The sequence below is a fragment of the Symphalangus syndactylus genome, chromosome X (assembly GCF_028878055.3).
Source record: "Symphalangus syndactylus isolate Jambi chromosome X, NHGRI_mSymSyn1-v2.1_pri, whole genome shotgun sequence".
In the NCBI taxonomy this organism is placed as follows: Eukaryota; Metazoa; Chordata; class Mammalia; order Primates; family Hylobatidae; genus Symphalangus; species Symphalangus syndactylus.
In genome coordinates, this window is record NC_072447.2 from 84581607 (window position 1) to 84609295 (window position 27689).

The following is a 27689-nucleotide window of genomic DNA, read 5'->3' on the forward strand; positions in this document are numbered from 1 at the left end:
TACAATCTGACCATCCAGAGATAAGCACGTAAGGAAATGCTCGCCAGGCGTGGTGGCTCACGCCTGTAATCCCAGCACTTTGGGAGGCCAAGGCGGGTGGATCGCTTGAGGTCAGGGGTTCAAGACCAGCCTGGCCAACATGGTGAAACCCCGTCTCTACTAAAAATACAAAAAAATTAGTCGGGCGTGGTGGCATGCTCCTGTAATCCCAGCTACTAGGGAGGCTGAGGCAGGAGAATTGCTTGAACCCAGGAGGCAGAGGTTGCAGTGAGCCGAGATCACGCCACTGCACTTCAGCCTGGGTGACAGAGCAAGATCATAGACCTGATTTTAACAAAACGAAATGGTTACTGCTTTATAACCTTTTCTTTCCATTAAGATACTGTGAATATTTTTCTGCATCATTAAATATTCTTCTAAAACATCATTTTTAGTGGCAGCACAGTATTCCATGACGCAAAGCTGCCATTTCTTTTTCAAGCTAACGGAACTTAAAGATGGGACATTCTTTGGTTGCGTAATTGCGGCTGCCTACTAATAAGATAGATAACATGGCTGTTAAATTTATTTATTCAGATCAGAAGCACTACAATAAAAAATGGGCAATGTGAGTTGACTATTACAAAAGATTCACTGAGAAAAATAAGCTGACACTTATTTTATATTCACTTAAAGAATTACCAATGCTTCCTTATGCTTTTGACTTTAAGTATTAAATTACAGTTGTCTACACAAAAACATTGGCCAGGATGAAGAACTGTAGAACAAGAACATTCTCAAACTGCCAATGGAAGTATAAATCACATGAACCATTAGGGAGAAAGAACCTCTAGCATATGTGCAAAGGAGACATGTTTAAGAATGCTCATGAGAACAGTTTTTAGTAGCACCAAATTAGAAAAAAAAAAAAAAAAAAACTATCCACCAGTAGCAAACTATTATCTATATAACTTAATACTAAACAGGAGTGAAGGCTGGGAGCACTGACTCACACCTGTAATCTCAGCACTTTGGGAGGCCGACGCGGATGGATCACTTGAGGTCAGGAGTTCGAGACCAGCCTGGCCAACAGAGAGAAACCCCGTCTCCACTAAAAATACAAAAATTAGCCGAGTGTGGTGGTGCACAGCTGTGATCACAGCTGCTTGGGAGGCCAAGGCAAGAGAATTGCTTGGACCTGGAAGGCAGCGGCTGCAGTGAGCAGAGATCGCACCACTGCACTCCAGCCTGGGAGACCCAGCGAGACTCTGTCTCAAAAAATAAAAATAAAAATAAAAATAAAATAATAATAAATAATAAACAGGAATGAAAAGTGGGCAATATAGATCAGTGCTGCCAAACAGACATATAATGTAAGGCATTTCAAATATATATTTAAATTTTCTAGTAGCCACATTTCTAAAAAGGAAACCACTGGTAAAATTTTTATATTTTATTTAATCCAATACATCCAAACTATTATCAGTTCCATATGTGGTCAATATATCAGATTTTTTCAGATTTTGGAATATTTTCATTAAACCTTTGAGCATTTCCTTTGAGAGTCATGTCAGTGATCAAAAAATTTTGGGTTTTGGAGCATTTTCTATTTCAGATTCTTACGGATACTAAACTTTTAGTGAGATATTTTACATTTTTTAATACTAAATATTTGAAATTCCATGTACAAAATATTTCTAGCACATCTCAATGTGGACTAGCTACAGATAGTTAGTGGCTACTGTATTGGACAGTGCAGATCTAGAGTTACATCAAAATAATAAAAACAACATTGAGCAAAAAAAAAAAAAAAAGACAAGTTGCAAAATAATATGTACCGTATGGTGCCACTTACATAAACTTATAAAACTGAAAAAATTCTAAATAAGGTTTATGTATATGGGAACATATTTATGTAGAAAACATTAAAATAACCCCATGAGGCTTCAACTCTATCTGTAATGTTTTAATTCTTTAAAAGAAATCTAAAGCAAATATTACATAAGATTTTAAGATATTTCCCATTTAAATAATAAAAAAATAGAATATGCTTGCTTCTGTTTATATTCAATTACTTCTGAAAATATGCTACAGAAATATTTAGTGTGTAAATTTCATATTTTACTTTGTACTACATAGGTCGATAGCATCTTTCTGTTGTTCATGTATTAAGTTTGATAACAGAAGTTCAAGGAAAAGTTCAAAAAATTAAGTAAGGATAAAAACTGATGAATTTTGTCTTGTTTATTCAACAAGCATTTACTATATGATTATTGTGTGTATTCAGGGAGTTCGTTATGTGGTGAACAGTTTTTTGTTACAAGCAGTCATATGGAGATGAAAGTATATTTTAGCACTACATAGAACACCAACATCAAAGTAAAAGAGCAAAATACTTAAACTGAGTTTTGGCCCTGAGAGTAAATTGTTAAATGGAAAATTTTTGAAGGCATTCTTTTTATGTATATATTTAAAGGGTATGGCCAGGAGCAGTGGCTCATATCTGTAACCCTAGCACTTTGGGAGGCAGAGGCGGGCAGATTTGCTTGAGCTCAGGAGTTCAAGACCAGCCTGGGCAACATGGCAAAACCCATCTCTACAAAAACTATAAAAATTAGCCAGGCATGGTAGCATACACCTGAAGTCCCAGCTACCTGGGGGGCTGAGGTAGGATGATCGCTTGAGCCTAGGAGGTCAAGCAGGCAGTGAACTGTGATCATGCCACTGTACTCCAGCCGGGGCAACAGCGAGAGACCCTGTCTCAATCAATCAACCAATAAAGTGTATAACATGAATGTTTTGATATACATAGTGAAATAATTACTATGGTCAAGCAAAACGTCCCATCTCCACATCTAGTTATTTTTTTCTTTGTGTGCTGAAAACACCTGAAATCTACTCTTTTAACAAATTTCCAGTATATGATACAGTATTATTAACTATAGTGTTCATGCTGTACATTAGATCTCTAGACCTAGTCATCCTACATGATTCCAACTTTGTAACCTTTAACCAATATCTCCCCATTTCTCCCACCTTCCCACCCATTTAACTACCTTTCTACTCTCTTCTTTTGCAGACTTGGCATTTTTAGATTTCACATATAGGTTGAAGTCACGAAGTATTATTTTTTCCATGTCTGGCTAACTTCACTTGGCATAATGTCCTCCAGGTTCATCTATGTTGTCACAAATGGCATGCATATTAGTTTAGTGTACCATCTTAAGATACACAATGACTTGGCCAGGTGCGGTGGCTCATGCCTGTAATCCAGCACTTTGGGAGGCCGAGGCGGGCAGATCACGAGGTCAGGAGATCGAGACCACGGTGAAACCCCATCTCTACTAAAAATACAAAAAATTAGCCGGGTGTGGTGGCGGGTGCCTGTAGTCCCAGCTACTCGGAGAGGCTGAGGCAGGAGAATGGCATGAACCCGGCAGGTGGAGCTTGCAGTGAGCCGAGATCGCGCCACTGCACTACAGCCTGGGTGACAGAGCGAGACTCCGTCCCAAAAAAAAGTAAATAAATAAAAATAAACCCCGTCTCTACGAAAAATACAAAAAAAATTAGCCGGGCATGGTGGCAGGCACCTATAGTCGCAGCTACTTGGGAGGCTGAGGCAGAAGAATGGCATGAACCCGGGAGGTGGAGCTTGCAGTGAACAAAGATCACGCCACTGCACTCCAGCCTGGGCAACAGAGCGAGACTCTGTCTCAAAAAAAAAAAAAAAAAAAAAAAAAGATACACAATGACTCACTAGAAGAGATTTTTTTTAAAGACTGGAATAAACACACAAGCAAAACCCTCATTCATTCTACTTAGTTTTAGCTAAATACTGTATATATTACTTGTACATGGCTCTAAATATTCTAATAAAGGTTCATAGAACGTGAAAGAAAAGTTCAAAATGGGAAGCACTGTAACCATAGAGACTATGAGTTGTCTTAATGTGGAACTTCAGATGTACAGTTTTTTAAAACAAGAAAAACAATTAGTTGAAAATATGACTTTAAAAACTGAACCTCAACTATATTAATATCTGTAATTTACTTTGAAATGAACAAGAAAATAAAATGAAATGTTACACCAATGGAGAGTTGGACAGATGGATCAATATGTGATAAAACAAGAAGAGTAAAATGTTAAAGGTAGAATCTAGGTGCTAATAATATTGGTGTTCAGTGTAAAATTTTTTAAGCTTTGCTGTAAGTTTTAAATTTTCATAATGTGTTAAAAATTAAACTTTAATGTGAGGATAATAGCTTCTAAACTACAATTATGATGTGTACTGGCACCAGAAGAAAAAAAATCAACTTATCTTTTTGCAAATAGTTCACTTTAGGTAAATACCCCATAGTATAGTTTGTTTAAAAAACACTTCAATACGATATGATTATGTTTAGAATTTAGTCTAGAATAATCCACTGAAGGGTAAGTGTTAACCAAATTCAACTAACTGCGAGATGATAATTGTTGAAGCTGGGTGACAGGTACTTAGGGGGTTTCGTTATCATATATATATATATATATATATATATATATATATATGTATATATATGGTTGTCTTTTGGTTTCAGATGGAGTCTTGCTCTTGTTGCCCAGGCTGGACTGCAATGGCACAATCTTGGCTCACTGAAACCTCCGCCTCCCAGGTTCAAGAGAGTCTCCTAACTCAGCCTCCCAAGTAGCTGGGATTACAGGTGCCTGCCACCATGCCCAGCTAATTTTTGTGTTTTTAGTAGAGACAAGATTTCACCATGTTGGCCAGGCTGGTCTTGAACTCCTGACCTCAGGTGATCTGCCCACCTTGGCCTCCCCAAAGTGCTGGATTACAGGCGTGAGCCACCAGGCCCAACCCATTATACTATTTTCTTTTTTTCTTTTTTTTTTTTTTTTTTTTTTTTTTTAAAAGACGAGTCTTGTTCTGTCACCCAGGCTGGAGTGCAGTGGCGCCATCTCCACTCGCTGCAACCTCCGCCTCCCTGGTTCAAGCAATTCTCCTGCCTCAGCCTCCCAAGTAGCTAGGATTACAGGCGCCCGCCACCACACCTGGCTAATTTTTGTATTTTTAGTAGAGACGGGGTTTCACCATGTTGGCCAGGCTGGTCTCGAACTCCTGACCTCGTGATCTACCCGCCTCAGCCTCCCAAAGTGCTGGCATTACAGGCATGAGCCACCACACCCGGCCCCATTATACTATTTTCTTATTTCTGAATATGCTTGCAATTTTACAGAATAAAAAAGTCAAATAGCCTGGGTGCAGTGGTGCACACCTGTAATCCCAGCACTTTGGGAGGCCGAGGCAAGCAGATCACTTGAGCTTAAGGGTTTAAGACCAGCCTGGGCAACATGGTGAAACCCCGTCTCAACAAAAAATACAAAAATGAGCCAGGTGTGGTGGCAAAGGCCTGTAGTCCCAGCTACTGAAGAGGCTAAGGTGGGAGAATCACTTGTGCCCAGGAGGTCTAGGCTGCAGTGATCCAAGATCATGCCACTGTACTCTAGCCTGGAAGACAGAGTGAGACCCTGTCTCGGGCGAAGGACATGAACCGACACTTCTCAAAAGAAGACATTTATGCAGCCAAAAAACACATGAAAAAATGCTCATCATCACTGGCCATCAGAGAAATGCAAATCAAAACCACAATGAGATACCATCTCACACCAGTTAGAATGGCCATCATTAAAAAGTCAGGAAACAACAGGTGCTGGAGAGGATGTGGAGAAATAGGAACACTTTTACACTGTTGGTGGGACTCTAAACTAGTTCAACCATTGTGGAAGTCAGTGTGGAGACTCCTCAAGGATCTAGAACTAGAAATACCATTTGACCCAGCAATCCCATTACTGGGTATATACCCAAAGGACTATAAATCATGCTGCTATAAAGACACATGCACACATATGTTTATGGTGGCACTATTCACAATAGCAAAGACTTGGAACCAACCCAAGTGTCCAACAACGATAGACTGGATTAAGAAAATGTGGCACATATACACCATGGAATACTATGCAGCCATAAAAAATGATGAGTTCATGTCCTTTGTAGGGACATGGATGAATCTGGAAAACATCATTCTCAGTAAACTATTGCAAGGACAAAAAACCAAACACCGCATGTTCTCACTCATAGGTGGGAATTGAACAATGAGAACTCATGGACACAGGAAGGGGAACATCACACTCCGGGGACTGTTGTGGGGTGGAGGGAGGGGGGAGGGACAGCATTAGGAGATATACCTAATGCTAAATGATGAGTTAATGGGTGCAGCAAACCAACACGGCACATGGTTACATATGTAACAAACCTGCACATTGTGCACATGTACCCTAAAACCTAAAGTATAATAATAAAAAAAAAAGAATATCAACAAAAAAAAGAGTTAAATATATAGAGAATGTTTTAATACCTAGCTCAGTATACTATAGCCTAGAACAGATTAAATAAGCTGTTTCAATTTTTTATATTAAAGGTATAACTAATCCTGGCTCAACTTTAAATCATTATCTTGTAGAAACATACTGATCCTTGTTTTTATGAACAGTTGCTTCTAAGTCTGCCGGATACCTCTGCCTTCCTTGATCTACTATTGTATTGTGCACTTACGGTATTATGAGAAGTGTCATAAGTTCCCTAAGTCAGATCCAAGCTTCTGGACTCTGCTCACTCTGATCAAAGAATTTAAGAGAATGTTACCTGTTCTACAGTCAACTTCTAACTTACTCCACATTTTTCACAACAAAAACCCACAAGTAATGAAGAAATGGTGATCCAGATTCCAATACATATAGAAGACATATGATGCAAAAATCAAATAAGATGTATTTTTCATGTAGAAGGAGTAGAGACAGAAATTACTCAAATTTTACAGAAGACTGGAATTGGTTTACTCCTCACTTTTTTCCTCCCACCACATACTTCCTCCTAATACAGTAAGCAGGACTGTTCTTTCTAGTAAAGTTCACCTACTCTGACCTCTATCAAGTATACTACTAAACTAGTTATTGAACTTAAAAGTCAAAACTACAGACTACACAAATTCAATGTAGAAGCTGCATTTCACAATAAAGAACAGATACAAGCTACCTTGAGATTAGGAAAATAAACTTTTCCAATCAAAAACAACTGTGTTGGCAGGGCGCGGTGGCTCACGCCTGTAATCCTCACAGGCCGAGGCAGGTGGATCACCTGAGGTCAAGAGTTCAAGACCAGCCTGGCCAACATGGTGAAACCCTGCCTCTACAAAAATTAGTCAGGTGTGGTGGTGGGTACCTGTAATCCCAGCTGCTCGGGAGGCTGAGGCAGGAGAATTGCTTGAACCCAGGAGGTGGAGGTTGCAGTGAGCCGAGATCACACCATTGCACTCCAGCCTGGGCAACAGAGCAAAAACTCCATCTCAAAAACAAACAAAACAAACAAACAAACAAAAAAAAAAACTATGTCAATGACTAATTGCATACTCTTAGAAAACCCCCTTAGCCTCTGGGCTATACCATAATGATTTTAAATAGCAAGGAAACAGCTCTGAAGCACGGGAACAATAATACAAGTCATCAAGAAGATTCTAAATAATCTATTGTCACAGCAATAGAAGTGTAGCTAATTTACTTCTTCAGATTGTGGCATTGACAGAAAAACATAAAAATCACTTTAAGATACAACAAGTGTCCTTTATTGTATTTTCTCGAACAAGAGTTTTAACATACGTTAGAGAAAAATATTCCACTTTCTTACAGAAGTGTTACAAAATACACAGAAAACAACCTAATGGACTAGTTAAAAACACAGTACTGCACCAAGAACCTTGAACTGGGAGTCACATAACCTTGGTTCTAGTCCTAATTACTAATTAGATCTATGCTATTAAGCAAACTGCAACCTCAGGAGAGCTCAATTTTCTCATTTGTAAAATGAGAGAATTTTACTAGATTAATTAAAATGCTTTCCATCTATAAAATTTGCTTCTGGAAAAGACCATCTATCCAACATATTAGATTTTTTTTTTTTTTTTTTTTGAGACGGAGTCTCGCTCTGTCGCCCAGGCTGGAGTGCAGTGGCGCAGTCTCGGCTCACTGCAAGCTCCGCCTCCCGGGTTCACACCATTCTCCTGCCTCAGCCTCCCGAGTAGCTGGGACTACAGGCGCCCGCCACCGCGCCCGGCTTATTTTTTTTTATACATTTAGTAGAGACAGGGTTTCACCATGGTCTCGATCTCCTGACCTCGTGATCCGCCCGCCTTGGCCTCCCAAAGTGCTGGGATTACAAGCGTGAGCCACCGCGCCCGGCCATAATAGATTTTTTTTTTTTTTTTTTGAGACGGAGTCTCGCTCTGTCACACAGGCTGGAGTGCAATGGCACAATCTCGGCTCACTGCAACCTCCGCCTCCCGGGTTTAAGCAATTCTCCCACCTCAGCCACCCGAGTGGCTGGAATTACAGGCACCCGCCATCATGCTCGGCAAATTTTTGTATTTTTGTAGAGACAGGGTTTCACCACGTTGGCCAGGCTGGTCTTGAACTCCTTACCTCAGGTGATCTGCCCGCCTCAGCCTCCCAAAGTGCTGGGATTACAGGCATGAGCCCCAGTGCCCAGCCCCAACATAATAGATTTAAGAGTATCTGCAAATCCACTCCTGGAAATAATAACCTTTTCCTCTGCAATATATTGATGCCCACATCCCTCAGCTGTTTTATTCACACTATCTTCGGACCAAAGGAGAAGTCTGGATCACTTAAGGATTCCCAACCCCAAACTGTATTTCCGAAATGTTATTGCCTTCCTCTTCTTATCTAGGTTACCTGATACGATTGTTATATAACTCAACAGGTCACTGAGATAAAATTTTAGAGCTGAAAGCAGTTTAAAATGAGAGACTGAACTAAAAAATATCACTACAGATTCTGAAAACACTGAGGCTCAGGGTCACAGTTAACATAAGACCCAGAACTAAAAGTTACAGAAAGCATAATCCAGTGCTTTTTCAACACTCCATTCTATTAATAACACTATGTTCCATAACTTGAAAATATTTTGATTTAATTTCATGTTACCCAAGGTTTCAAAGTTATTTTGTTTCATCAACTAAGTAAAAATCAAGTTATTATCGCTTAATGGAAGATATGTCATAACAAATCTACTTTACCTATCACACCACTGTTAATTTATCATCCTGTTTATAGCAGAAAAGTCGACAGTCCTCACAGACATCTGGTCCCAGGGTAAGGAAAGACTTCTCCTTACCTTATGTTTCCTACATTTTAGAAAAGCACATAAAATAACAAAGATTATATCATTACACAAATGAATACTGCTTTTAACAATAATTTTTATTGAAAAACTTATGAATAAAAGATGTTTTAACTGTCCAGCTGACTTTTTTAGTATAGAAATTATCCTTTTATTTTCTATTTATTTATTCAACTGATTTTTTAAAATTGGATCACAACTAAGCCATGTTACTCAAAACTAAGGAAATGTGACCCACACCCATGTTTCCTTAGAAGACATTAAATCCACATACAGAAAAAATTCTGTTCGTAGGCAATTTTCTTACAAAATAGAGACAGAATAAATAAGTGATATAGACAACTAAATGCATCTATGGAAATACTCCTAGCTACTTCTTAGAGGGCAAAACACTACCCATACCATTATAATAATAACATTAAAAACCATGAAAATCTCACTTCTGAAATCAATGTCAACAGTGTCCCTTTGAGAAATCCTGCTTTAAAGTAACAAAGTTTGGAGCCTTCTTTCAAGTTTAACTCATCTATGTATCTAATGTCTGTTTGCATGGTAAACAAAAACACATTAAAGGCTCAGAGCTTGTAGCTTACCAACTTTTTCTTTCCCTACAAACCACCATCACAATCCACAATTTTTACCCCAAAGGAAGAGAGAGGGGATCAATGGACAAAAATGAAAAAAGTAAGCAAGGCACTGTGGTGTGCACCTGCAGTCCCAGCTACTCAAGATGCTAAGGCCAGGAGTACGAGGCTGTAGTGTACTATGTTCACACCTGTGAATAGCCACTGCACCCTAGCCTGGACAACATAGTGAGACCCCATCTCAAATAAATATTTTTAAAATTTTCTAAATGGGAAAAGCAGCAAATCATACACAAGGATTTTTTTTTCCCACAAACTTTTTTTTTTTTTTTTTTTTTTGAGACGGAGTCTCACTCTGTAGCCCAGGCCAGGCTGGAGTGCAGTGGTGCTATCTCGGCTCACTGCAACCTCCGCCTCCTGGGTCCTGGTTCAAGCAATTCTCCTGCCTCAGCCTCCCGAGTACCTGGGATTACAAGTGCATGCCACCATGCCCAGCTAATTTTTATATTTTTAGTAGAGACAGGGTTTCACCATGTTGGCCAGGCTGGTCTTGAAATCTGACCTCATGATCCACCCGCCTGGGCCTCCCAAAGTGCTGGGATGACAGGCATGAGCCACCGTGCCCAGCCCAAAAACTGTTCTTAAATGGATTGCAACAAATGAAAACAATCTGGGAGTGGTAGGCTCTAATACAATTTCCACAGACCTGTCCATATGTGGATTTTTATTCTTTTTAGTATATTATTTGATCCTCTCATTTGTTTCATTACATCAATTTATTTTCAAATATGAGAACTGTTATTGTTTTACACCATCCAATTCTCCATGAAAATGTAACCATTAAAAATATTTTTCAGGGCCAGGCGTGGTGGCTCACACCTGTGATCCCAACACTTTGGGAGGCTGGGGTGATCAGTGCTCTTGAGCTCAGGGGTTCGAGACCAGCCTGAGTAACATGGTGAAACTCCACCTCTACCAAAAAATACAAAAAGCAGCCGGGTGTGGTGGAACACACTACTTAGGAGGCTGAGGTGGGAGGATCACTTGAGCCCAGGAGGCTGAGGCTTCAGTGAGCTGAGATTGTGCCAACGCACTCCAGCCTAGGCAACAGAGCAAGACTGTTTCAAAATAAAAATGGGAAATGATAAACTTTTTTTTTTTTTTGACACGGAGTCTCACTCTGTCACCCAGGCTGAAGTGCAGTGGCACAATCTCGGCTCACTGCAACCTTCGCCTCCAGGGTTCAAGTGATTCTCCTGCCTCAGCCTCCTGAGCAGCTGGGATTACAGACGCATGACACCATGCCTGGCTAATTTATGTATTTTTTTAGAGATGGGGTTTCACCACGTTGGCCAGACTGGTCTCAAACTCCTGACCTCAAGTAATCTGCTCGCCTCAGCCTCCCAAAGTGCTGGCATTACAGGCGTGAGCCACCATGCCCGGCCAAAAATGATAAACTTTACATAGAAAAATCTACTGGAAACCACCCAAGTGATTAAAATTACCATCATCAGTAATGGGACCAACCAATGTCATGCATCTCCTGTTACAGAGGCACTGAAAACAACATACCATCACTTCTGTTACTTCTGCCAAAAATGCATACCCTTCATCTAATCATAAGCATCACACAAACCCAAATAAAGATACATTCTAAGAAATAATTGTTCTATACTCTTCAAAAATGTCAAGATCAGGACAAAGAGAGGCCACAGAACTGCTCCTAATTAAAAGGACATTATTAGGGTAATGAAAATTAGAATACAGATTTTTGCCCACTTCACTCCTGCTTTGAATACCAAGAATCTTCATCAGTATTGACAATATGTCAGAATTTTGACAAATGAGGATGAAAAAGTCTACCCACAGGGTAATGTGATTTAAGGGCAATATATGACATCTAGTTTTAGTTTTATATAAATCTCCAACACTTCCTATTTTCCTACTTTACAGGTTAGAGTTATCTTCTTGAGATTAATATTCACCATTGACCATTTTTATCATTTTACTGTATCACTGTTCTTTTAAAAAGCTGATTATATAACTCTACAGACTTTAAAAGTATTTGTTGATTTTCTGTAATGAAAGGGGGAAAATGAAACATTTTAGCATAGCATAAAAAGCCTTTCTCAGCCAGGCGTGGTGGTTCACGCCTGTAATCCCAGCACTTTGGGAGGCCGAGGCCAGCGGATCATGAGGTCAGGAGTTCTGAGACTAGCCTGGCCAACATGGTGAAACCCGGTCTCTACTAAAAATACAAAATCAGCTGAAGTGGTGGCACGCACCTGTAATGCCAGCTACTCAAGAGGCTGAGGCAGAAGAATCACTTAAACTGGGAAGGCGGAGGGTGCAGTGAGCCAAGTGAGGCATTGCACTCCAGCCTGGATGACAGGGCTAGACTCCGTCTCAAAAAAAAGCCTTTCTCAAACCTGACCCCAACTAGCATCCTTCTTTCCAATTCTACCTCCCATATTCTCTCCAATCATACTTATTATCTCATTTTTCTCAAGGCACCCAAGGGCTCCTCTACCATATCTCTAGACGTATCCCATTCCACCACCTAGAATATTTCCCCCTCCTCACCACATTTCCCCCGACAATCCCCAATGACCCAACTCAGAATTGCTGTCTCTCTTGGGAAAATACTTGCTATCAACTCTCTAAGGTAATTTTTGGCTATTCTTCCACATCTCTTGGTTTATATCTTTGTAACTGTACTTAACCACATAGTCTATTTCAACCATTTACTCCTCCACTTAGCTCAGTATTCATTATCTACAAATGCCTATTATCTAGAAAAGTAGTTCTTAAACCCATACCGCCCACAGGGAACATCTGGCAATTTCTGGAAATATTTTTGCTTGTCACAACTCAGGGTAGGGGTGTTACTTGTATCTAGTGGGTAGAAGTCAGGGATAAAATGCATTCACAGGACAGCCTCTAATAAAAAATTTTCTGGACAAAATGTCTATAGTGCCAAGGTTGAGACAATCTGTTCTAAAATAATACTTAGCTCATGTCAAGCCTTAAAAATGTTTATTGGCCAGGCACGGTGGCTCACGCCTGTAATCCCAGCACTGTGGGAGGCCGAGGCAGGCGGATCGCCTGAGGTCAGGAGTTCAAGACCATCCTGACCAACATGGGGAAAACCCGTCTCTACTAAAACTACAAAAAAAATTAGCTGGGCATGGTGGCACGTGCCTGTAGTCCTGGCTACTCAGGAGGCTGAGGCAGGAGAATTGCTTGAACCCGGGAGGCAGAGGTGCAGTGAGCCAAGATCATGCCACTGCACTCCAGCCTGGGCAACACAGCAAGAATCCATCTCAAAAAAAAAAAACTGTTTATCAAAATAGAAAAATGAGGCCAGGTACAGTGGCTCACTCTTTTAATCCCAGTACTTTGGGAGGCCGAAGCAGAAGGACTGCTTGAGGCCAGAAGTTTGAGACCGGCCTGGGCAACATAGCGAGATCCCATCTCTCAAAAAACAAAAAAAGCTTTTTTTTTTTTTGAGACGGAGTCTCGTTCTGTCTCCAGGCTGGCAGGCAGTGGTGCCATCTCGGCTCACTGCAACCTCTGCCTCCTGGGTTCAAGCGATTCTCCTGCCTCAGCCTCCCGAGTAGCTGGGACTTCAGGCACGCAACACCATGCCCACCTAGTTTTTTTTTTTATTTTTAGTAGAGACAGGGTGAACATTTTGGGCAGGATGGTCTCCATCTCTTGACCTTGTGATCCATCCGCCTCAGCCTCCCAAAGTGCTGGGATCACTCCCAAAGGCGTGAGTCACCACACCCAGCCAAAAACAAACTTTTTTAATGGTTAAAATGCTAAATCTTATGGTATGTGTATTTTACCACAATTTTTTTTTTTTTTAGAGACGGGGTCTTGCTCTGTCTCCCAGGCTAGAGTACAGTGGTATAATCATAGCTCACTGCAGCCTCAGACTCCTATGCTCAAATGATCCTCCCTCCTCAGCCTCCCAAGTATTTAGGACTACAGGTGTGCACTACCACACCTGGCTAATTTTTTTAATTTTTTTTTGAGACAGAGTCTCACTATGTTGCCCAGGCTAGAGAGATAGTTCCCTGTGGCAAATTTCAGCTAAAAAACAAAAAAAAGAACTGAGATATTCAGCAAGCTATGTTGGATGCACTATACTATAGTCAGCCTTTGAAGGAAATATATTATTTCATATGCTTAACAAGTGACAGGTCCAGTCACTTTAATATGAAACATTCACCCTTAATTCTCTGCTTTTAGCTATATGTTCAGAATACAACATGAAAATTCATAATCGGGGTGGTTGGTTTTGAACTTTGGGGGTATCTGAGGAAGGAGGAAATGGAAAAAGCAAGAAAAATGAGGTGGGAAAACTCTCCCCAACTCTGTAGAAATTAATCAAGCCTAACTTCAAATCTCTAAATAAAATGGCAGAGAATGAGCTGATTAATAATTTTAGTATGAAAAGCAAAATCGGCCAGGCACGATGGCTCACGCCTGTAATCCCAGCACTTTGAAAGGCCAAGGCGGGCGGATCACGAGGTCAGAATATCGAGACCATCCTGACCAACACGGTGAAACCCCATCTCTACTAAAAATACGAAAATTAGCTGGGCATGGTGGTGCACGCCTGTAGTCCCAGCTACTCAGAAGGCTGAGGCAGGAGAATCACCTGAACCCAGGAGGCGGAGGCTGCAGTGAGCCGAGATCGCACCTCTGTACACCAGCCTGGGCGACAGAGCGAGACTCTGTCTCCAAAAAAAAAAACAAAAAAACAAAAAACCAAAAAACAAAAAACAAAAAAAAGCAAAATCATTCTAAAACATAGTAAAAGCAAAGGCATTATGCACCTCCTGATAAAATGTGCTGTGAAAGACAACACATCACTTCACAGTATTCCTACCAAAATATATAATCACAGGGAAACATCAGACAAATTCAAATCAACTGGCCTGTGTTCTTTTAAAAATGGAGAAGAGGCCGGGCGCAGTGGCTCACATCTGTAATCCCAGCACTTTGGGAGTCCGAGGCAGGCAGATCACCTGAGGTCAGGAGTTCAAGACCAGCCTGACCAACATGGTGAAACCCCATCTCTACTAAAAATACAAAATTAGCCGTGCGTAGTGGGGCATGTCTGTAGTCCCAGTTACTCGGGTGGCTGAGGTAGGAAAATCACTTGAACGTGGGAGATGGAGGTTGCAGTGAGCCAAGACTATGCCATTGCACTCCAGCCTGGGCAACAAGAGCAAAACTGTCTCAAAAAAAAAAAAAAAAAGGCAAGGTGAGCTGTTCCAGATGACAATGAAATATAATGAGTGTTCTAGAATTAGATGGTAGATCAGAAAACAAGAACTTTTTGTCTTTCATCATGAAAGATGTCATGAAGCAATTGGTAAAACATGAATAAGGTCTGTAGATTAAAAATGGTATTGTGTCAGCCGGGCACAGTGGCTCACGCCTGTAATCCCAGCACTTTGGGAGGCCGAGGCAGGCAGATCGTGAGGTCAGGAGATCGAGACCATCCTGGCTAACACGGTGAAAACCCATCTCGACTAAAAATACAAAAAATTAGCTGTGCGTGATGGCGGGCACCTGTAGTCCCAGCTACTCAGGAGGCTGAGGCAGGAGAATGGCGTGAACCCAGGAAGCGGAGCTTGCAGTGAGCCGAGATCGCGCCACTGCACTCCAGCCTGGGCGACAGTGTGAGACTCTGTCTCAAAAAAAAAAAAAATGGTATTGTATCAATGCTAATCTCTCTTTTAAGAGATGGGGGTCTCACTCTGTCATTCACACAAGACTGCAGTGGCATGATCATAGTTCATGGCAGCCTGGAACTTCTGGGCTCAAGTGATCCTCCTGCCTCTAGCTTCCTGAGTAGTTGGGACTCCAGGCATGCTCCACACTGGCTAGTTTTTTTTTTTTTTTTTTTCTGTAGAGACAGGGTCTCACTATGTTGAGAAGACTGGTCTTGAACTCCTGGCCTCAAACAATCCTCCCGCCTCAGCCTCCTAAAGTACTGGGATAACAGGTGTGGGAGGCCGCACTCAGCCTTAATGCTAATTTTTAATTTTGCTAACTATACTGGGATCATGTAAGAGAATATTCCTAGTTTCGAGAAATATGTATTAAAGTGTTTAGGAGTAAAGGGACATCATATCTGCAATTTACTCTGAAACAATTCAGAAAAATAATAATAGAGGATGATAAAGTAAACACGGTAAAATGTTACCCCTTGCTGCACCTGGATGAAGCACATCTGAGAATCTCTGTGCTATTTTTACAAATTTTCTACAAGTCTGAAATTATATTTTTTAACCTTTTATACAGTAAAAAAAGGAAGGGATGATTACTCTTTATCTCCCTAAAGATAGATCGGATTCATCTCCTGAGGTTACAGTTACAAAAAAACAACCACGTGGCCAGGTTTGGTGGCTCACGCCTGTAATTCCAGCACTTTGGGAGGCCAAAGAGGGCAGATAGCTTGAGTCCAGGAGTTCGATACCAGCCTGGGCAACATGGCAAAAACTCATCTCCACAAAAAAATACAAAAATTAACTCGGCATGGTAGCATGCGCCTATAGTCCCAGATATTCGGGAGGCTGAGGTGAGAGTATCACCTGCAACCAGGGAGGCGGAGGCTGCAGTGAGCCATGACCACACCAATGCACTCCAGCCTGAGTGACAGAGTAACAGCCTGTCTCAGAAAAAAACAAAAATTAAAAACAATAATTCTTTATTTATTTATTTATATTGAAATGGAGTCTCATTCTGTCGCCCAGGCCGGAGTGCCGTGGTGATATCTCAGCTCACTCCAACCTCTGCCTCCCGGGTTCAAGCAATTCTGCCTCAGCCTCCTGAGTAGCTGGGATTACAGGCATGCGCCACCACACCCGGCTAATTTTTGTATTTTTAGTAGAGACGGGGTTTCACCATGTTGGCCAGGCTGGTCTTGAACTCCTGACCTCAGGAGATCCACCTGCCTTGGCCTCCCAAAGTGGTGGGATTACAGGCGTGAACACTACACCCAGCCAAAAACAATAATAATTCAATAAAATATTATACCCTATCAATAAGACACTGCTGAGAAAGCTGTTTTAAGTGAAATGTCTTTGACTTGTGTATGGATCTTAAAATATTCTTTTGTGTAACAGCAAAACTTTTTTGTGGGGCAAGGGCTGGGTTACTAGCCAAAATGTATATTAATAGATTTTTAAAAATACAATGTAAGCTTCATGGAGACAGGTCCCTTATCTGCCTTGTTCATCAATGCACTACTTATTACAATTCCTGACACATGGTAATAGTAATCAATAATAACTAATATTTTAGTAATAATAAAGACATAAGTGCTTTATGCCCATTTAACTCACTTAATATTCACATCACCCCAGAAATGTTTGGTGAATGAATTAGTACTTTTTGCAGGATGATAATTACAGTCAGTTCCTCAATAATGTAACATATGGGTTCCTAAAAACCACCAAACTATGTAAAATTGTGCAATTAACACCATAGAACTCATAGGAAAAATGAAGTTAGAAGCACAACATTCAAAAATTTCATCAGTGACACTTTTTTTAAAACAAAGAAACCAAAGAAAAATGGTAGCACAGTTTGACACATTAAATAATTAATAAATGCTCAAATATAACAATAAATATGGCACTTTACTTTGAAAAAGACCTGAAGTTTGCTTGTGAAGTGGGCATCAAAAGGGTTGCAGCTCATGAATTATTGTGAAGTGGTAGAAGGAAGGTTATCTGAAATCGGATTGAAAATTGTACAACAGATGTAGATGCGTGTGGTTTATAACCCAAGTGGTGAAATGAGGTAGCTGGTAGATGTCTGACGTGTGTGCATCTATATGCATGTATTTCTATGCAGCTCTTTTTAAAGGGGTGTAGTATCCTGCATTCATCTAGCACAACAATCAGCAAACTCTTTCAATACAGGGCCAGACAGTAAACATTTTAGGCTTTGTGGGCTATCAGGTCTCTGCTGCAGCTACTCAACTCTGCAACTACAGTGCAAAAGCAGCCACAGACAATGTAAATAAATGGACATAGGTATATTCCAATAGAACTTTATCTACATGGCTCACATCTATAATCCCTGCACTTTGGGAGGCCAAGGCAGGTGGATCACCTGAGGTCAGGAGTTCAAGACCAGCCAGGCCAACGTGGTAAAACCCTGTCTCTACTAAAAAAAAAAAAAAAAAAAAAAAAAAAAAAAGTACAAAAATGAGCCAGGCGTGGTGGCAAATGCCTGAAATCCCACCCACTCATGAGGCTGAGGCACAAGAATCGCTTGAACCCAAGAGGCGGAGGTTGCAGTGAGCGGACATCACGCCACCGCACTCCAGCCTGGGCGACAGAGCAAGACTCCGTCTCAACAAAACAAAACGAAACAAAACAAAGATCAAAAACAAAAAAAAGAACTTTATTTACAAAAAACAGGCCACTGGTTGGTAGGCCACAGTTTGCTGATCCCTGACCCTGCAGACAAAATCCCCCATAAGCAAATGCAAATTTTGTCGTATGCTTCAAATTGCTCCCTGAAATATCAACCCTTTTGGAAAAAATCCACATTTTCAAAACAAGCATTATAGCAAAACTAAATCTGGAATGCTATCAAATAAACCAAAAAATAACTAATATAATCCAAATAAGCAAAATAACAAATCCAGTATTACTCAGAAATAATTTTTTATTTTAGATTTTATAAGTCAAACGTTACCCACCCAAAAGTCAACTGAGCACTTCAAATGAGCAAAATGAAGACAACTAAGGATGCATTTTGATCATAGTCATTCAAAATCTGTGTATTAAATCCTACACAATCTTATTTAAAAGTAGGTAATACTGGCCAAGCGCGGTGGCTCATGCCTGTAATCCCAGCACTTTGGGAGGCCGAGGTGGGCGGATCACCAGGTCTAGGAGTTCGAGACCAGCCTGGCCAACATGGTGACACCCCGTCTCTACTAAAAATACAAAAATTAGCCGGGCATGGTGGCTCACACCTGTAGTCCCAGCTACTCGGAGGCTGAGGCAGAAGAATGGCTTGAACCCAGGAGGCGGAGGTTGCAGTGAGCCGAGATGGTGCCACTGAGCCTGGGTGACAGAGTGAGACTCTGTCTCAAAAAAAAAAAAAAGTAGATAATACTTTTGACAATTCTGAACTAAAATTATCAGGCCCATTCACAAAGGCACATGTACCTTTTACAAGATCATCAAGCCACAAGCTACCATACAAAATGCACAATAGTAGCTGGGCATAGTGGCACATGCCTGTGGTCCCAGCTACTCAGGAGGCTCAGGTGGGAAGATCACTTGAGCCCGGGAGTTCTAGGATGCAGTAAGCTACGAGCTACGGTCACCCCACTGCACTCCAGGCTGGGCGACAGAGTAAGTCCCTGTCTCTTAAAAAAAAAAAAAAGCACAATAGGCAGGGCGCGGTGGCTCACGCCTGTAATCCCAGCACTTTGGGAGGCCGAGGCAGGTGGATCACGAGGTCAGAAGATCAAGACCATCCTGGCCAACACAGTGAAACCCCATCTCTACTAAAAATACAAAAATTAGCTAGGCGTGGTGGCACATGCCTGTAGTCCAAGCTACTCAGGAAGCTGAGGCAGGAGAATTGCTTGAACCCGGGAAGTGGAGGTTGCAGCGAGCCGAGATCACGCCACTGCACTCCAGCCTGGGTGACAGAGCAAGACTACGTCTCAAAAAAAAAAAAAAAAAAAAAAAAAAAGGCACAATAGTTATACAGTATTTGTCCAGAAATTAAGTTCAAAATTCTATGTTGACCTTCTTCCAAATAGAAAATGCTAATATACACAACACTACTTTGCTCAAGCTATTACTCCTCACATCTGAAATTCTCCCAGTCTCCTTTGTCAAAACCGTACCTATATTCCAAGGACTAGATTCAAATGCTATCTTTTTTTTTTTTTTTTTTGAAACAGAGTCTCGCTCTGTTGCCCAGACTAGAGTGCAGTGGCGCAATCTCGGCTCACTGCAAGCTCCGCCTCCCAGGTTCACGAAGTTCTCCTGCCTCAACTTCCCAAGCAGCTGGGACTACAGGCACCCGCCACCATGCCCAGCTTATTATTTTTTTGTTTTATTATTTTTTGTATATTTAGTAGAGATGGGGTTTCACCGTGTTAGCCATAGCCAGGATGGTCTCGATCTCCTGACCTCGTGATCCAACCGCCTCGGCCTCCCAAAGTGCTGGGATTACAGGTGTGAGCCACCGTGCCCAGCTCAAATGCTATCTCTCTATAAAGCTTTCCTTGGTCCCCATCAGAAATGTCTTTCTACTTTTAACTCACACAACAACTTACTTTTTACTTCATGAAGCATTTATCACTTTGTATCTTGCGCCAAAACTAATCGTGTACACGTCTTATTTCCTCTGATATATGGAAAATAAGACTAATCTTTAACCATACTAATAGTTCTGTCTGGACTGCCCTCTCACAGTCAACCCTTAACTGCTAACTCATTCAAGACTCAATACAGTTAACATCTCCTTTGCAAAACTTTCCTAGACATCCCCCAAATTAGGCTTTCTTTCATTTCTGATCCCTAGCGCAATCAATATATTTCCATATTAGCACTGCTTTCTAATTGTTCATTTACTTACCAGCCTCCCTCACTTGACTAAGAATGCCTTAAGATGGCAGGAATTTTATTACCTTTGGCATAACCCTAACACAGTGCCATGCCTGGCCCCAAATTGATACTTAAGTATTTGATCCACTAATAAAGCATTCCCCCGAAATATGGAGTGCAGGATATATACATGTGAATACTACTGCCAGAACAGTAATTTCTTAACAAATATTGTATGGGACAGTTAACAAGAGTGCTGGACTACACATACCGGAAATGGCTACTTCAAGCTAAAACTGAGAGACAAAGTTTCAGAGACAGGATCTGAAAATAGCAGCTACAGTGCAAAATTCAAAGACTTCCCAGGGCAAAAAGAACCGGCTAGAACTAACATAGGTCTTTTCAGATGTATATCTTCAATCATAAAAGGGCAGAAATATACTGGATATAGCAATCTTTCAAAATAGAACATATCCTAAGCCACAATAATTACCAAACTTTAAAACAAAAATGCTTTTTCCTTTCCAATAAATGTTTATACAACCAGGTATACATGATACTATGACAAGTATCAGCAACAAAACACCTGTAACCTAACCATGTAAGTTTTAAGGCAAAAAAATATAAATACATTGAATAAAGAAACTTTATCTCACCACTACCCTTCTCCCTAACCCACAAAAGGCAGATAAGAAAATGATAAACACTCATATAAGCAGAATTGTTTATTTGTTTTTGTTTTTGAGACAGACTCTCACCCTGTCGCCCAGGCTGCAGTGGCGCAATCTCAGCTCACTGCAACCTCTGCCTCCCAGGTTCAAGCAATTATCTGTCTCAGCCTCCCTAGTAGCTGGGATTACAGGTGCCCACCACCACACCCAGCTGATTTTGTGTGTGTGTGTGTGTGTGTGTGTGTGTGTGTGTGTATTTTTAGTAGAGATGTGGTTTCACCATCTTGACCAGGCTGGTCTTGAACTCCTGACCTCATGATCCACCTGCCTCAGCCTCCCAAAGTGCTGGGATTACAGGCGTGAGCCACTGCACCTAGCCTATACGCAGAATTTTTTAAAAAATAACTTTAGGCAGGGTATGGTGGTTTACACCTGTAATCCCAGCACTTTGGGAGGCCAAGGCAGGAGGATCGCTTAAGTCCAGGAGTTCAAGACCAGACTGGGCAACAAAGTGAGACCACTGTTTCTACAAAAAAATCAAAAAATTAGCAGGGCATGATGACACACCTGTGGTCCCAGCTACATGGGAGGCTAAAGCAGGAGGATTGCTTGAGCCAGGATGGTCAAGGCTGCAGTGAGCCGTGTTCAGTGTCACTGCACTACAGCCTGGGTAACAGTGAGACCTTGTCCCCCAAAAAATTAATGCTACAGACCATCTAGTCTTGTTCGTTCTGCAAATGACAAAGCAGAAGCCTGGAACGGATAAATGATTTGTCCACAGTCATACAATCAGTTAAGCAACAGAGCTATAACTAAAAAACCAAGGCTTGGCTCGCAGTTCAGTGTTCATTCCTCTATACAAGCAGTTCTCAAACCATTTAGTCGCAGCACCTCTTTTCACTCTTAAAAATTAATGGCTGGGCGCGGTGGCTCACACCTGTAATCCTAGCACTTTGGGAGGCCAAGGCGGGTGAAAATCACAAGGTCAGGAGATCGAGACCATCCTGGCCAACACGGTGAAACCCCTTCTCTACTAAAAATACAAACAATTAGCCGCACATGGTGGCGGGTGCCTGTAGTCCCAGCTACTCGGGAGGCTGAGGCAGGAGAACGGCATGAACCTGGGGGGCGGAGCTTGCAGTGACCCGAGATCGTGCCACTGCACACTGCACTCCAGCCTGGGCAACATAGCAAGACTCTGTCCCAAAAAAAAAAAAAAAAACTAGGATCCCAGAGCTTTAGTTTGTCTTTTAAGAACCATTGTTACAAACATGTTACCTCCTTCAGAATACCTTTAGACTTTATCAATATCTATTATTGATAAATATTGATATTTACTCCCATTGAGCTTACTCCCATTTTACAGATGGAAAAATAGAAGTTAAACATCTTGCATGTCAGCTTCCAAGTTGATCATAAGACAAGAATTAGGATAAAATTAGAGGCAGACTGCTTAGACCCTCCTTTCACTGCCCTGTTATAGTCAACATTTCTAAAGGAAGATCTATGCATCAGTTTTCACTGGCTTCAACTATTTAAATAGTTTCTGATATCCAAAAGAACATTCACGGTCTGGGGGAAAGCACTTCATGTAAATTCAAGAATTGTCTATACCCTATTACCAAACCCATGAGTTTATTCAGACTCCAAAAGTGAAAAAGACACATACAATTACTTATGAAACAATTATTTCACGCATCTACATCAATACTTAAAAGAAATATTATTTTAAGTACTACATTTATCTTATCTCTAGAAATACAATATATAACTGAAAGCTCAAGGCCAACTACGCCAAGGGTGGCCAATAAAAAAACTGGGCCTGATAAAAATTAAGGTCACGAATGTCTTTCTTTTCACCCCAACCCATTACATAACCAAGCAATTGATATTTAAATGCTTTTTAAAAACCTTTATAAATTTTGCATCTCCTCCCCCTCCAAAGGCCTGGTTTCATGCTTTTCACATAGCGGAAATGCAAGTATTTCACAGATAACATTTTTCAACAATTAGGTTACAATGTAACTGCTTGTTAACTACCACCTTAACAGATACTTTCTTTTCTTTTTTTTTTTTTTTTTTTTTGAGACAGAGTCTCGCTCTGTTGCCCAGGCTGGAGTGCAGTGGCACAATCTCGGCTCACTGCAAGCTCCACCTCCTGGGTTCACGCCATTCTCCTACCTCAGCCTCCCAAGTAGCTGGGACTACAGGCACATGCCACCACGCCCAGCTAATTTTTTCTATTTTAGTGGAGACAGGGTTTCACCAGGTTAGCCAGGATGGTCTCGATCTCCTGACCTCGTGATCCGCCCGCCTCAGCCTCCCAAAGTGCTGGGATTACAGGCGTGAGCCACCATGCCCGGCCTAACACACACTTTGTAAGACATTCAAAATCTCTCAATTTAGACAACTTCTGCCTTTTTATATTTAAGACTAATAACAAGGTAATATAGCTGTCAGCATTTCAAGTAATCAATTGCCATAAGGATTAGAATGACAAATTTCACCAAATCTCCCAATACTGAAATCTTTATATGCAAATAAATTAAGGCCAAGCGCAGTGGCTCACGCCTGTAATCCCAGCACTTTGGAAGGTGGAGGCGGGCAGATCACCTGAGGTCAGGAGTTTGAGATCAGCCTGGCCAACATGGTGAAACCCCGTCTCTACTAAAAATACAAAAATTGGCCAGGCGTGGTGGCATGTGCTGGTAAATCTCAGCTACTTGGGAGGCTGAGGCAGGAGAATCGCTTGAACCCAGGAGGCAGAGGCTGTAGTGAGCCAAGATGGTGCTGCTGCACTCCAGCCTGGGCAACAGAGTGAGACTCCATCTCAAAAAAAAAAAAAAAAGAAAAAGAAAATAAAGTTCATCCGTCATGAGGCCTCCATTCCAGGCCCTAGCTCCGGGATGACAATTCTAGACACATCCTGGGCCAGAAGGGAATCTGCTGCCCTGAAGGGAAGGTCCCAGTCCTAGCAGCATACATCACCTGATAACTGAAGAGCCCTTGGGCCCTGAATAACCAGCAGAGAGCCGGGCGCGGTGGCTCACACCTGTAATCCCAGCACTTTGGGAGGCCAAGGCAGGTAGATTACTTGAGTCCAGGAGTTCAGGACCAGCCTGGCCAACATGGTGAAACTCCCTCTCTACTAAAAATACAAAAATTAGCCAGGCGTGTTGGCACACACCTGTTAATCCCAGTTACTTGGGAAGCTGAGGCATGAGAATCGCTTCAACCTGGGAGGGAGAGGCTGCAGTAAGCCAAGATCACGCCCCTTCACTCCAGCCTGGGCAACAAAGTGAAACTCTGTCTCAAAAAAATAAATTTAAAAATTAAAAAATAATCAGCAGTGACACCCAGGTACCCAAGTACTACATTGAGGGCTTGGTGATTATAAAAGACCTTATCTTTTATAATGCCAGAAGCAAGTCAATCTTATTTCAAACAATACAAACAACCAAAAAAAATCCTTTAAAAACAACAAATCCTTTAAAGACTGAGCCACTGATTAGTCAGTGTATGTTTTAGCCAGGTCATCGGTTTATTTTCCTTCCTCTTGTCTTTTGGCCATTTTTCCACCACAGAATCCTAGAATATTACTTTTTTTTTTATAAACACAAGTAAAAATTAGAACTAGTCTTTGTTCCTGCTTTTTAAATGCTTGACAAAAGATTTGATAAAGAGAAAATCTGGAACTACTGTGTAAAATAATATTAACAATAATGTTCATATTATTTCTGCCTCACATTAGAAAAGACTCAAGAGGGATGTGGTACTGTGGGTTCAACTCAAGCATTACCTGTCAGATTCTCCTTTAACCATGATTATAGTTTAGGAGATCGATGACACTTCAGCCTGAGACAGTTCTGAACACCTACTTGGAGCTCTTTCATAGTAAATCATCAGGGAGTGTCACACTTTTTAATTAATTCCCTACATTCATATATGCAGTTCTTTACTAGAGGTTTTTCATGTAGCTTAAGACTCTCCTAGAATTAAATATTTCAGTTATCTCGCTACATAGTATATCTGGACATAAAAGATATAACATTATAAACAGCTACAAAATCATAGACTTACAACAAATGAGAGTAGGTAATATGAACTTCTTTCATTGTAACACTTGGGCTAAATTTAAATGGTCATAATCAGGTTAGACCTGGCAGCTGAAGGGGGCATTAATGCCTTGTGGTTAAGAATATAAGCTGTGAAGTCAAGATGGGGTTCAATTCCAGCTCCACCAATTACAAGCTGTATAACTTTGGTCAAGTTCTTGATCTATGTCTCAGTTTCCTCCTCATCGGTAAAATGGGCAAAACCAAGTACTTACCCCATAGGTTTGAGAATTCATCAAGATTATAAAGAACGACAATAAGCACTCAACTTAGTTATGATTATTACTCTTATCATCAAGATCTACAAAAATCCAAGACTAGTAAGAAAAACTGACCCTTGTGTAAAATTAATTATTCTATTCAGAAATTCTACATATGTAATTTGTTCATTCTAAAGAAACTGAGAAGATCTGACTTCAAACTATAGTTTCAAATGTAGACTTTGTGAAACTTAGTAAAATCTAGAGGTCATAATTTAACTGTAAGGTACACCATCCATGCATATGAACATGAGTGCCTGGTAATTACAGGCCAACAAGTTATACTGGGTACCACTTACGTGCCTAATACCCCACAGATAAAGATTTGTTGTATTTGAGCCTACTGACAAATTCAGAAACCAAGGCCACAATCGTGTACACAACTAGAGATCTATAATCTAAGAACTGAAGCATATCTTTCCCCAAGGTAAAGAAAATATAATCTACTGCTTGTTCATGCAGAAAAACAGACTACATATCATAGGCTCATTGCCCAATTCTACATTCTAGCTAAAGTGCTCTAAAAACATATGCCAATCTAAGAGTTACTCAAAGGCACATTTCGCCAACTTGAAATGCAATTCTGACCCACGCTCCTTGTAATTTTATTTTGCCACTGGACACCAAGGATGCATCTCCGAGTAAAAAAATTACTTAATTCACATCGTGGGATGAAAATTCAAATGTCAAACTGAAACGCCAGCCAGCCACCTGGGTAAAAGTGTATACATTTCATATTGACTACCCAAATTTTGAGACCCGTCAAGAGGCAAATCACAAGCACACAGAAAAACAGCTTCAACCTAATAAACGTGCTTGATTGGTTAAGAGGAGGCCTGCCAGGCATTTTCCGTTGCAATAAATCTTACTTCGCATCAGCCCTTCATCCTTCATGGAATAAATAAGTAAATAAAGATAGGGTCTAATTACTCCTCGAAATTTGCCCAGAAAGTGGGGAAACATTTGAGGTCCCATTAAGGCTAGACTTCACAAAAAGTAGTATACTAGGGTCCTCTGGAAGCAAAACCCTGTGTTAAGTCTCCCCTCGCCTAGAAATAAACCCAAGGATACCCTTCAGGATATGGAGTAGAAAAGATACCTAAATACCTGGAACGGCACCACAACCCAATCAAAAAAAGGCTTGTCTCCTGGGGCTGCAGAAAAAAAATCCCGCAGGGCCGGGGTGCTTCCCATCTCCAGCAACCTAAACGCCTCTAAGTCGTCCTGGGATCTCACATCCTCGCGCCCGCCCACCCCTCCCCCTCTTCTCACCCTCCCCCCGCTTCTTCCCCCACGCAGTTTCTAGGCCCAAAGATTAGGAAAAATGACCGGGATACCAAAGACCGCCTCCGACTTCGAGGTCTCAATCCCACAGGCACCAAAGAATAAACAGAGGAGCCCGACCAAGCGTCACCGTTTAGGGGAGATTGCAAGAAGCGCCCCATACCCTAGGCCGCGCCCCCCCCACCTCCCCCCACCCCTCTCCCCACCCCCACCCCCGTCGGAGCCTTGCGCCGATACCCCGAAACCCTTCTCACCTAAAGAGAAAACGATGCCTCTTTCGGCTAAGCAACACACAGGCCTAACCCACCAAGCGAACGCCTTCCCAAACACCCGACTCAGACGGTGCCTGGGACCAGACCGCTGGGGCCCATGAGACGGGGTTGCGTTTTACCTCATGGGCTCAGCGGTCATGTTTTCGCTTGAACGCCTTGTCGGCTTCTGCGATTGCTGGGCGCCGATCTGCGCTCCCCCGCGCCCGGTTACGATAGAAATGCACTGGAGTCTTAGTCGTCACTGTAGCTGCTGCTGGAACCTCCCCACAGCTCAAAGGCCGCTACCACTGCCACCGCCGCAGGAGCCGCGGAAACAAAGCGACACCGCTGCCGCCGCCATTTTGTTGGGCCGAGGCTCAGGCAGGAGAATTGGCGCGTCCTCCCTCTTTCTCTTTCCGTCAGCCATTGGCTACCTCCTCCAAAGCACAGAGTCTTATTGGCTACGGAAATTCACCTTCTTTGGGGGCCTGTTGCTAAGGCGGTCGACGTCATTTGATCCCCTCCACCTTTTCGCAGGGGGTCCAATTTAGTCCCAATTGACCTGAAAGTGCTAGTGACATATTTTGACTTTATTTCGAAAATGCTCTTTTGGTCCAACCTCTTTTTTCTTTGACATATTAACGAAGCAGTAACAGCAACTTACATTTATTGAGGGTTTACTATA

The 27689-nt window shown here is 41.6% G+C and overlaps 1 protein-coding gene across 8 annotated transcripts in view; it reads right to left on the reverse strand.

Annotated features, from left to right (window-relative positions):
• ATRX (ATRX chromatin remodeler) overlaps positions 1–27436 on the reverse strand; it is a 295245-nt gene extending 267809 nt beyond the window's left edge. For 3 of the 8 annotated variants that reach the window (XM_055268558.2, XM_063634671.1, XM_063634669.1), the window contains exon 1: positions 27145–27396. In XM_055268558.2, coding sequence (XP_055124533.1) covers positions 27145–27164 — 20 coding nt within the window. In that variant the 5' untranslated portion in view covers positions 27165–27396. Of the gene's footprint in view, positions 1–27144 lie in introns of all 8 variants that reach the window. The other 5 variants (XM_055268557.2, XM_055268552.2, XM_055268555.2 and 2 more) reach the window with 3 other exon arrangements.
• Between the last annotated feature and the right edge of the window lie 253 nt (positions 27437–27689).